General features: G+C 38.3%; 2 protein-coding genes across 2 annotated transcripts in view; one reads left to right on the forward strand and one right to left on the reverse strand.

Moving 5' to 3' along the window:
• Positions 1 to 6,605, reverse strand: part of scara5 (scavenger receptor class A, member 5 (putative)) — a 101,129-nt gene extending 94,524 nt beyond the window's left edge. The window contains exon 1 of the mRNA XM_088089257.1: positions 6,373 to 6,605. Coding sequence (XP_087945383.1) covers positions 6,373 to 6,428 — 56 coding nt within the window. The 5' untranslated portion in view covers positions 6,429 to 6,605. The remainder of the gene's footprint in view (positions 1 to 6,372) is intronic.
• Positions 769 to 9,697, forward strand: LOC121955581 (sterile alpha motif domain-containing protein 12-like). The gene is made up of 4 exons (XM_042503601.2): positions 769 to 880; positions 5,984 to 6,131; positions 7,431 to 7,571; positions 7,851 to 9,697. Exons 2-4 carry the CDS (start codon positions 6,011 to 6,013, stop codon positions 7,865 to 7,867), a joined length of 279 nt encoding a protein of 92 aa, XP_042359535.1. The 5' UTR covers positions 769 to 880; positions 5,984 to 6,010; the 3' UTR covers positions 7,868 to 9,697.
• The last annotated feature ends 1,490 nt before the right edge of the window (positions 9,698 to 11,187 follow it).

Below are 11,187 nucleotides of genomic sequence, written 5' to 3' on the forward strand. Positions count from 1 at the left end.
TGACTGTCGAGCAGCTGCTGCAGAAACTGAGGGAGGTGAAGAAGGGAAGCGCCGTCTGCTGTACGACTGCGCCCTCTGTTGGGTGTAGATGGAAAATTACTTGTACTAAAAGTTACAAATGATTTCGAGTCATGACGTTTTTGAAGAATTTCACTCTTAAGTTAAGACTTGGTCCTGATAAATATAAAAGTTTCCACGAAGCATCTCAGCCCTTAAGAAAGCTCCTAAGGTGAAAGGTGGACATTTAAGAGGCTTTAAGAGTTTCTTAATCAAAGTGGAAAACAGTGGAAAGACAAATAGGATAGATAAATTATCCACAACGATGGTTACATCACTATCTTCTTTTAAATCACATTTGCAGACTTATTTTTATTGAAAGACATTTCTATGATTTCTCTTTAAATGATTATTTTATGACTACACTGTAGGCTACATTACTCCTGAATTTCCACTTAATTCTTGCACTGGTCTGTTTTAAATTTAATTTTACCCATTAGTATTTTTTTGTCACTGTGTTGTTGTTGTTGTTTTTTGCTTGTCATGCTTGTCCAACACTGGTAATGAGGCAAGTGTTGACTTTTTTCCATTATATTTTCAGGTATTACACATCTACAATTTCAACACAGAAACATCTTCACATTTAAAACGCTTTGATTAATGTTCTTTATGTATGTACAGTATACATACCAATATTTCTGACAGCACCTGAAGGTATCACGAACAGCTGTGCAGCGGGAGTGCGGAAGAGGGTTTTGTCGAGCGCGTGCCCGCTCGGTGGGCGGGGCCAGGAGAAGGAATGTACCTACAGTAACACTTCAACAGGTACAGACAAGGATCGCCATTAATAGGCTATTCTGTCAAAAAATCAAACGGACTAGAGGTAAATATAACTTCTTACTCCACATAAAACCTTCATAAAGTTTACCAAAGATGTCTACCTTTTGTTACCTAATGTCTGTTATGGATGTTTGATGTTATGGAAGTACAGCTGTTGATGGGTTGTTGTAAAAGCCCCCGAGCGGGCTATCTCTCCTATCACGTACGCAAGGCAACAAGCCAAACTCTATTCATATTTTAGACATTTTAATCAGGGTTTATTTACTGGAACAAGTAAACATCTGCAATAGCACAGAAAAGACGTTTCAGAGTACCTGCTTCAATTCGGCAACAGCACGAGTACAAGAACATGCCTAATTTAGTCACACTGTCAATATTTACACCACTTTTTTTAGTTTCTGCTGTGTTTTTACATCTTAGTTGAGCACAGCATTGCACAGTGTCTGTAAGGTCAAGTTGTAAAGTTTTTATATTGGGCAGTGCAAGATGCATGAATAAAACTTTAAACAAAACTCTCCTCAAACGGTAAAAGTCCTGTTTGGTGAATTCACGTTTTGCTATTTGCTTAAGAGAAACACACAAAAATAAGCTGTCTTTGTTAGAACAGAGAGAAGGCCTAAACCGTTTACCATGGGAGAAACAGTGCATTAAAGGACAGATTGCATAATGTTAAGTGGACCAAAGCTGCAGATTAGAGAGCTAAAGTCTGTGTGAACTGGTTCTTGGGGAAGTGAGACTGTTGAGCAGTAAAACTTTGAAGGGTTGATCAAGAGATGATGTAATTCGGTAAGACACCACAAGATGGTAGAATTACACCTTGGGATGCATGAAGAGACCTGCCATTTCAATATGTATCCTGTTGTTAAAACGTGTAAAAGAAAATTACATTGAGCCACCTGACTGTTGGCTTAAGGGTATTTAATGTGTAAAAATGTTAACATTCAGCTGTTTTCTCGCTAGGTAAATTGGGACAGAATTGGGGTAATTAAGTATAATTGTCACAGTATTAGGGCTTGATGATTCTGAAACTCAGTACAATGTTTAGTACCATGTATTTCAGTAATAACTTATCAATTTCCCCAACTTAAGATTGTATTTTGCTGAAAGAAAGTTGTTGATTCTTGTGTTTTGATGACATCTACGTTAGACATTTGCACATTTTTTTAAATGAAAAAAGTTTTTTTTTATTTAAATGTATGATTACATTCCTCAACAAAGGTATCCAAAAGCGTTATGCTATCAAAACTACAACTCGGCTATCACATTGACACTTGTGTAGAAGCTTTAATATTATACCCATTTTTGCACAAAAGAAATGACAGGAAATTCAAAAGAGAAGGCCATGATGCCCTCCCACTTGCAATCCAAAACCATCCTGTGTCCCCTGGTGGGATAACAGGATATACAAAACTTGTCATATTCAAGCATGGAAAGAAAAAAAACGCCCAGGAGTTTGGGGAACTATTTTTTTAAAAAGCCAATCTGAGGCTCCCACGATGATAATAATGCACAACTTTCTCAAATACACAATTCTTTCCTTTCTGTGAATGCTCCTCTGCATTGTACTTAAAATACAGTTTTAGTTGTTGTATATTAAATCACGCTGCAGTCAAACCAAAACACAACTGCCCACACATTCACTTCAACCCTAAAGCTCAATCAAACCATCAAACAGAAGCAGAAGGTAGCAGCAGGAACAGATAGTATAAGAAGGGGAGGAAAGTATTATTTTAATAAGATGAATAGCACTTAAAGCACTTCAGTTCAGCTGTTGAACGTGTTTTACATTTTTAACACATCGATTTGGATGAAGCCATGAGTATAAGTTAATATGTTGAAGCTACATATATGTACATTGTTCCTGCAGCTTAATGCAGGATTAGATTTAAGACTTTTTGAAGATTTTTAAATGAATTCAATTTAAGACTGATTTCACAATAACCAAAATTAAAGGGAAAAAAACCCACATGAACACATGAACTGGCACGAGTTATATGGTTAGGGAAAAATGTTGCTGAAATGTTTATTGTAGCAAACAAGATGACTTTTTATTGTGTAGTGGAGACGAGGGTAGAACAGAGAAGGGGGAATGTCTGGTGTTTTTCGGCAGGTTTACTTAGCATTTTTGTGTTTCTCACTCTGCATGTGGGATTCTGCTGCCATGATTCCCGTTGCGCTTAGTCTGAAAAGCTTTTTGCATCATCATGCAATGCCTTGTAACAGTTTCAGCCATGCCATAAAATCTTGTTTAAGGAGCCAGTTTTCTTTTTATTTTGTTGCTTTTTTGCCTTTATTGGGATAGGACGGCTTCAGCGTGAAAGGGGGAAAGCGGGGATGACATGCAGCAAAGGGCTGCAGGTTGGAAAGGGCTGCAGGTTGGAATCGAACCTGCGGCTGCTGTGGCACAGACATAGCCTTAGTACATGAGATGTCTGCTCTACCAGGTGAGCTACTAGGTGCCCCAAGTAGCCAGTTTTCATTGAAACTGCACTACAATAAGTCATCCACAGGGTCTCCCACACATTCATTTATTTGTGGCGGCCTGCCACGATGAAATATCTGCTGCCACATATTGATTCTATCATTTTGGAGCTAGACCGTTCATTAGGAGCGCTGTTGTTGATATACCATTTGGTTATTTATTTCATTACAGTCTCGGGGTGCAGTGCATTGTCTGGGCGCAGACGGAGCAACAGAATGCCAGCCGCAGTGAAAGTTAAAGTTAAACATTAATTGCACTTAGTCTTAAAGTTTGCTTTCACTCACCTCTGCAGCAGCTGCTCGTCTTATCCATCAATCCAATCATTTCAGACTGGTTAAGAAAACCAGTAAAGGCAATACATAAAAGGCTTGATGGAATAGAGGCAAAGTGAGAAACATAAAAATGCCATCACAATCGCAGACAAACTGAAGACATTTCCCAATTCTGTTTACCCTTGTGTCTGCCACTAGACAAAAAAAAAGAAAGTCACATTTTATGTTACACTAAACATTTGGGCAAATATTAAAATATTAAATAATTTCTTTCAGTTCATGTGGGGTGTTTTTTATTTTTTTGTCTTAAATTCCTTGTGGCATTAAGAAAGTCTTAAAAAGTCTTAAATCTAACTTTAGCTGTAGGAACCCTGTTTTCACATTGATGAATTTGATGCCTTTTAAGACTTTTTAAGGATCTGCAGGAGCCCTCAAGTGAGTGGCACAAAATGCCAATTTCCCATCCTGCTTGTTACTGAATATTACTTTTGTTTACAAGTCCTGGTTCAGTTGTAACTGGACAACATAAACATAAATTAAGTGGCTCAGAGCAAATAAGACAAGCTGTATATGCAGTCACTTTATTCCCCCACAGATGCAGGTTGGGAGTCGTATAGTTTAGGAAATGCTGCTCTAAGGCATAAAATGAATGTTACAGAAACATTCTTTTACCCTCAGCTCACCCGACTCTGAAGACAAGTTTCCTCTGTATCTTTGTCCCGGTGTAAAGGTCTTCACTCTCTGTATGTCAATTACTCCGCCGGGACCTTGTTACTCCCCCGGCCAATCATGCACCCCCCTTAATTAACACAGGAAATTACATTGCTGTATTTATACCCCAATAACTAGACTGGCCCTCTGAAAAGGTCACATCAACAGTTTAGCAGTTTTTGCCCTATAGCAGTGGAGCCCAGGAGGATATGGCTGGGAGGAAAGCCAAAAGAACCGGAGGCGTAGAAGAAACTTATTTTCTTTTTTTAAAAACAGCAGAAGTTTTTTTGACCTCAGAGTGTCAGAGTTGGTTGGTTTCACCTTGCAGTTATTTTCATCTCAGAGGAATCCCTCAACTGACTATTTGGCATCATGTACAGGAGGTTGTTGAATTAATCACTGGAAAACAGGCTTATACTGAGGAAGCAGGCAACACCACATGAGAAGGAAATTTAATCCAAAGCGGCAAATATCAAGAGAAATAGACATTTCTTCACATTTGAGGGTCTACCGCAGACAACAATGTCCTCAGCTAATGTGCCCGCAGCAAAACTGCACATGAGCTGCAGCAGGGGGACGTCTGCTCAGTCACTGAATTTATCTGCTTACATTCTGGTCAGGTGAACTCTAATAATCACGGCAACAGTCTTTGAGTTTATTATTATTAACACAGTGCTGCAGGTCGTTAGTTAAGTAATCACTTAAGTCATTTATCAAGCAAAAGATGCCAAACGTATAAAATGTGATTTCCTGCTTTGCTTTGTTTCATTGCATTGTAGATGGAATAAACTGTAAATAAACAAGAACATTTATGACAACACCCTAGGTTTTTGGAAATTCAGATGGGCTCTTTTACACAACTTTTTTTTCCAGATATGTTTTAGATTAATTGGAAAAAAAACAACAGATAAACAGATCAATTGATAACAAAAATAACACTTAATCACAGTGGAACACACAGTAAGTGCTAACCTATATAATTTTATTTTAAGTGAGGGACATGAGCAGCAGAAAACACACCCGGTAACCTACAGCAGGTACAGCCCTAATGAGATACTCAACATCTGTGCTGTCTTGACATATTAAAGGACGATTTCAGTTTATTTAAATTGAATTTTGGAAATTAATTCTACTGGTTACTATAACGTTGTGTTAACCAAAGTAATAGTTGAGACCTGGAAGCACAGAGGCATCACTCAAAGAAATAAGGCTAAATTTTGGCTTTCATCAACCCGTCTAATCTGACTGTTCAAGTTTCTTGCCCTGATTTAAACTCTATTATTTGAAGTTAAGGTTCTGTAAATTACCCCTTCAAACCCTTTATTTTGAAAGGGTTGCAAAAACGGATCTCACATAAAATATTTTGTAATTATGCATCATCATCCGCAAGCACAGTAGGTCAGAGAGTCGCTCCATAAACAATAATGGGTGTTTATGAAAGACAGTTCAAGTGACAATCTGTGGCCCCTGCTAAAATTTTTCATTGGGTTGGCCAGATCGTGCCAACAAAAAATTTGGGGTGGCACACCAAAACCAAAAGCTGTGACTGAATTTTTAGGAACTCGATTATGCTTTTTGTAGTATGTAAGCTTGTTGAAAAGAATATTCAATAGGAGAGCAAAAGAATCACGCACTGCTGTAGTTTGGCTTCTTATTATACGGTTTGGTTTTGCCTTTTCAGGGTGTTGCTGCTGGTGTGGCTGCAGTGATGAGCCTGTCAAAGCGCGTGTCATTGTGGTCGGTGGAAGAAGTGCTGGAGTGGTTGCAGGACCACTACCCGGACTGCATGGGCACGCTCCAGAAAGCCATAATCAAGCACGCTATATCAGGTAGCTACTCCTCATGCGTCCACTTCGTTTTCAGTGTTAGATGTGGAGCTCCATTTGTCAAAACGATGTAAATATTTAAACCGGGGGTGAGGGGAAAACAACGATTCACACAAGAATCTCGATTCTCGTTTTTAACGATTCAGAATCGATTCAAAAATCCCAAACATCTATTCTTAACCCTCTAAAATTTTTATCATTTAAAAAAGTAATACTTTTGAGACTGTTTGTCGGATTATCTTACTTTTTCGCCGGTGAAAGCTGCCGTCTGTGCCGTTCACAGGGATGTCTCCGATGCATCGTAGCTCTTCTGGAAGCTTCAGTATCCAGTCTGGGAATTTGGATGTTGTAACGGGACCTTGTTCAATATCCATAATGATAGAGCCGATATTGGGTGTCTTCCGTCCATATGTTATCAATATTTCGATGATAAAAGTACATTAGCATCGATGCTAAACGCCATATTGGATTCCCTTGGTTCCTTTGAAGAGAGGTCAGAGGTTTGTTTTGGTCTTGTCCACCAATCGGAAGACGATCCGACGCATCCGCTTACGAAAGACATACGTCATCTGGAGCAAACTGCGCTGTGATTGGTCTAATCCAACTGTTTCTATCGCTCTGGGATATTGCTAGCGCCTTGTGCATTAGAAAAAACACTGGTAGCCCTGATAATTATAATGAGAGAAGGGTAAATCAGGAAGCAGCAGGGCCTCATATGGATGTAAACTCTGTGTTGACTGCAGGCAGAGCAGGCAGGAGAATCAGGCCCCCAGGAGTGTGATGTGGCCCTCTGCATCATCACAGAGGAGCTGCTTTGCAGAATGGCACAAATAATGGGATACACAAACAGCTGCACAAAAACCAATGGTTTTTGGAAAAGTGTGTCCATTTTTTAAACTATAATAATTACTATAATAATTAAAATGTTTAGTTTTTCACTTTCTGGTTCCCAACACTTGGGAGAAAGGTTTTCTACAACATAAAAGCTTGTACATAATAAAAGCTCCATTAGTCATACACACTTTGCTTTCATAACATATTATGCCACTGGCAAAACAGACTGGAGTAGATCCTGAAATTACACCGCCTATATTTTGAATCAGGAATCGATCTTGAATCTGAAATCGTTTTGAATCGAGGAACGATTCTGAATCGAATCTTGACCCCAAGAATCGAAATCGAATCGAATCGTGAGATACTGAAAGATTCACACCCCTATTCCAAACCTTTTTTCATTTTATTTTACACTCAGTACAAATTGAAGTTATGAATGAGTCAGTACTCACAACTTCTCTCCTCCAGGCCGTGCGTTGCTGAGATTAAAGGATCATCACTTGGAGCTTCTCGGGGTGGAGGCTGAGGAGCAGCAGCAGGAAATCTTGCAGGATGTCCTCCTCCTCAAAGTTCAAGAAGAAATCAATGACCTCGATGACATCTGCTCTGGTGAGGATGCCAAGTGACTTCATATTCAGAGCGTATCTTAACTTCAAACTAATACAATAGTAGCAGAAAGTAGCTGTTATTGTTTGTTTTCCTTTAATGGTGGAGTGGACCAACATTCATTTGTTTTAAGCATGTTAACTCACACAAAACACAGATCTACAGGAATACCACCAATACAGACACATTTCAGGATTATTTTAATTGTTGTGCAGCATTTTTGTGCAAGAGAGAAAGCAGCTGCTAACTCATATTTCATTTGTCCCCTTTGTCACTTTGCAGAGTGTTTTTCTCCATAACAGGAGACAAACGTCTTCAAGAGAAATTCAGCTCACTTTTTTATTTCCACCACTCATCCATCCATGTGAGGCAGACAGAAGAGGGAGTGATGGAAATAACAAGAGAGGTGAAAAAGAAAGAGGAATCAATGAAGAATGGAGAGAGAAAGAAACCCATTTCCTGTGTTAAATCTGACCTGTGCAGATGGATAAGATTAGTTTTTGTCTGAGCGTATTTTTCTGATGCCCACTGTCCATTAGTCTCTGTCCTCTGTTTTTCTCTGTAGTGGGTTTGCATCCTGCCAGTTTATCAAAAAATACTTTTAGCTCTCTTCAGACTGAAATATCCCAACAGCTACTGAATAAATTATAATGAAACTGTACAGTCGCTCATGTTCCCCAGAGGATCAGAACAAATAAAACTAGGTAAATATTGCAAAAAAAGAAAAATCTTTTAACCCATGGGATAAGTGGTAACGTTGATATGTCAATATAAAGTAAATGCTACTAGGTGCAAAGGAAACACATTGAGCGACTAAATGATGACCTACAGTCACCTAAATTTACCGTCTTTGCATAGGCTGCTGCAAGCTCTCTTCATCATCTCTGGATGGTTTTTTAGTGCTATTGCACACGAGTCATCTTGTTGTGCACTCTTCTGCAGTGGCAACTGACTTGAGAATTGGCACCACCTACTGTTCATTTTGATTAATCAACTCAATATTCGCCAAACAGCACTTGAAAGAAAAGCACATAAATTTGCATTTTCTTTTGACAGTTTTCTGAAAAGTGGTTTACATTTTTGTGCTACATTTGGATGAAAACCCCAACTACTGTAAGCATGTTGTCAGGCTAGTGTTACTGTTAAGCTCAAAGCACCAAAGTACCAAAGTAAGTAAGACTGGTGCATGCTGTGCACATACAGACCAGCGCCATTAAGAAGTGTCTCAGAATTTGTGCTTTTACATCTGATACCAACCGTACTCAAGTACACATGAGCTGTACTTGAGACCACCTTTAAGAGTAGACTTGAACATAGATTTCAAAACTGCGCCTTGGTACTGTACACAGTATTCACATTTATCAAAAATACTGGACTTTGAGGTCAAGTGTACTTAAATTGAAGCCTGGATCGTTGTTGTGAAAGTCTTCATCTTTAAGAAAAAGGGCTCAGTTCAGCTTTAGCCGAAAGCCTGAAAATAACCCAAACAAGGTCATACGTGCACAGTAGTCGATCATGGTCTCACACTTGTCTATTACAGAGTGCTCTACTGAGTGCTAAACAAGAGTAATACAAGCCAGGAAAACGGAAATTGTTAGGAGGTGCAGAAAGAGAGAAAATTCAAAAGTGAGAGTTGCTGCTTCTCATTCAAACGTTTTTATCTATCGAATCCAAACAGTAAAACTTCCACCTGCTGTTTGCTTCTCTCTCTCACACACGCCGACTGAAATTCATTTTAAAATCCAGATGTTGGTTTGAATCTCCTGTTTCTATTTGAAATGTCTGTGCTTGTATTTTTGACTGATAAAACCACAAGCAACATTTCTCTCAAGTGAATAATGATCAGAAAATCCTCTCAACTTCTCAGAATTTTCTGTTCTGTGTTAACAGAACCAGTTTTAACTGGCTGTAGCTGGTTCTTGCTAAGAATTATAACTTTAGGTCCTAAAACTTTCAGATGCCCTTTTTTAATGTAATGCCTTATTTCCATTATTTATAATGTTGGCCTTCATTTTAATGTGTCGGCATCAATACCACTCCACATTTGTATTATGTACAGGAAATGGTCATGTTTTTTCACAGCAATGCTACAATATGGTTGAATTAAAAGTGCTACTACGGCAACATAATTCTGCCATGTGTGGGTCATCTTTCTGCTTTCACAGCTGCAGCCTCGTGCCTCTCACACACATACCTTTCCCCTGCATTTAAAAAAAAATAAAATGTTATTATATACAGTAGGTACACCTCATACTCTGATGTCTTTGTGTCACTCTCATTAGTAACAAAGTGGCCACTTTTTCTTTGTCCTCCTTAATATAAACAGCTTATAGATTTCTACAATCATCTTACTGTATTTATCAGCTTGCTCAGCTCGACATTGATGCTATATATTTACACTAAGTGAAATACTGCATGTTTTCAATAGTTGCACCATTCTGTCAATGGAAATATTATATATATATATATTGTATAGCCAACACATCTGCCTCAAATGCAGCCAAATTCAAAGTCTAGATCTCAAATAGAATTTAAAATATTTTTTTTGTTGCAAGAGAAAAGGTAATGTATCATTTGTATGTAATTTGTATGTAATTACTGTCTCACACACAGTGAACAAAGCATACTGCTGTTAACCCTTTGAAACCTGGATCAACATACTACGTTCAGATACCTTCCACAAGCATTTAAAGCTTTGAAATGTGAGCGAATTGGTTTAATTTCTGTCAAAAATGTGAAAAAAGGCAATGAGGAACTTAACATGAAATGTTCCAAAATTGCTAAAAAAAATGTGAGAGGTGAAGAAAATGACCTGAGAGCCAGCTTTAGAGAAGAGAGAATAGTTAGAAAATTATCATATAACTAGGGAAAAATATCAAACAAACTATAACAGGTTACAGACAAAATATTAAAATTACTTTTATTATTTTTATTTTATCACCTTTTTCAGGCTATTTCCTGATTTTGTTCTTTTGCTTATTTATTTATTTTTCCACAATTTTCTTGATAATTTCTGGTCCATTTCTTGTTGAGTTAGTAATTGGGTTTTTTCCATGTTTTTGTGAGAAATCAAACCAATTGCTCAGGTTTCAAAGGTATAGGGCCAAGAACCAACATGCTTCTATAAATATGTGTGTGCATGAGAGTGCATATTTACAATACATGTTTCCAGAAAACCAAACCTCTTATCAAGTGACCTTTCGTCTCTGTTTTCTGTCCGATTGTGTGTGTTAATGTGTGTGTGTGTCTTAGTGTGATTAATACCCCAGGAGATGGTGTGACATTTGATTTGGTGGGGCGTGGCTGGGGAAGCGCTCACTCAGCACAAACGTAAATCCACCTCTCTGATAGAGTGAAGGGGAGGGTGATGAAATACACCAGTGACCCTGATGACTGAGCCAAAATGAAAACTCAGACGTTAAATACGCAAATGCAAATTCAGCTTACTCCAAGATATGTCCCTTTTTACAAAGTCTCACCTCTACATTAGGTTGTATTGTACAAAGGCAAATGTGACCTGACCCAAACAAACTACGTGGACACCTACTGTATACATTACATGATTATTAGGCATTTAATAAAAAAACCCACTGACATTAATCTGCTGCTATGAGAGTCT

This window comes from Plectropomus leopardus, chromosome 16 (genome assembly GCF_026936395.1).
Source record: "Plectropomus leopardus strain MGB_pleo_1.0 chromosome 16, ASM2693639v1, whole genome shotgun sequence".
Classification (NCBI taxonomy): Eukaryota; Metazoa; Chordata; class Actinopteri; order Perciformes; family Serranidae; genus Plectropomus; species Plectropomus leopardus.

Excerpts from the sequence above, each read along its gene's own strand:
- LOC121955581 (XM_042503601.2), top strand. The coding sequence starts at position 6,011 with ATGAGCCTGTCAAAGCGCGTGTCATTGTGGTCGGTGGAAGAAGTGCTG. Across the intron at positions 6,132-7,430 it reads AATCAAGCACGCTATATCAG|GCCGTGCGTTGCTGAGATTA; the intron begins GTAGCTACTCCT and ends TCTCTCCTCCAG.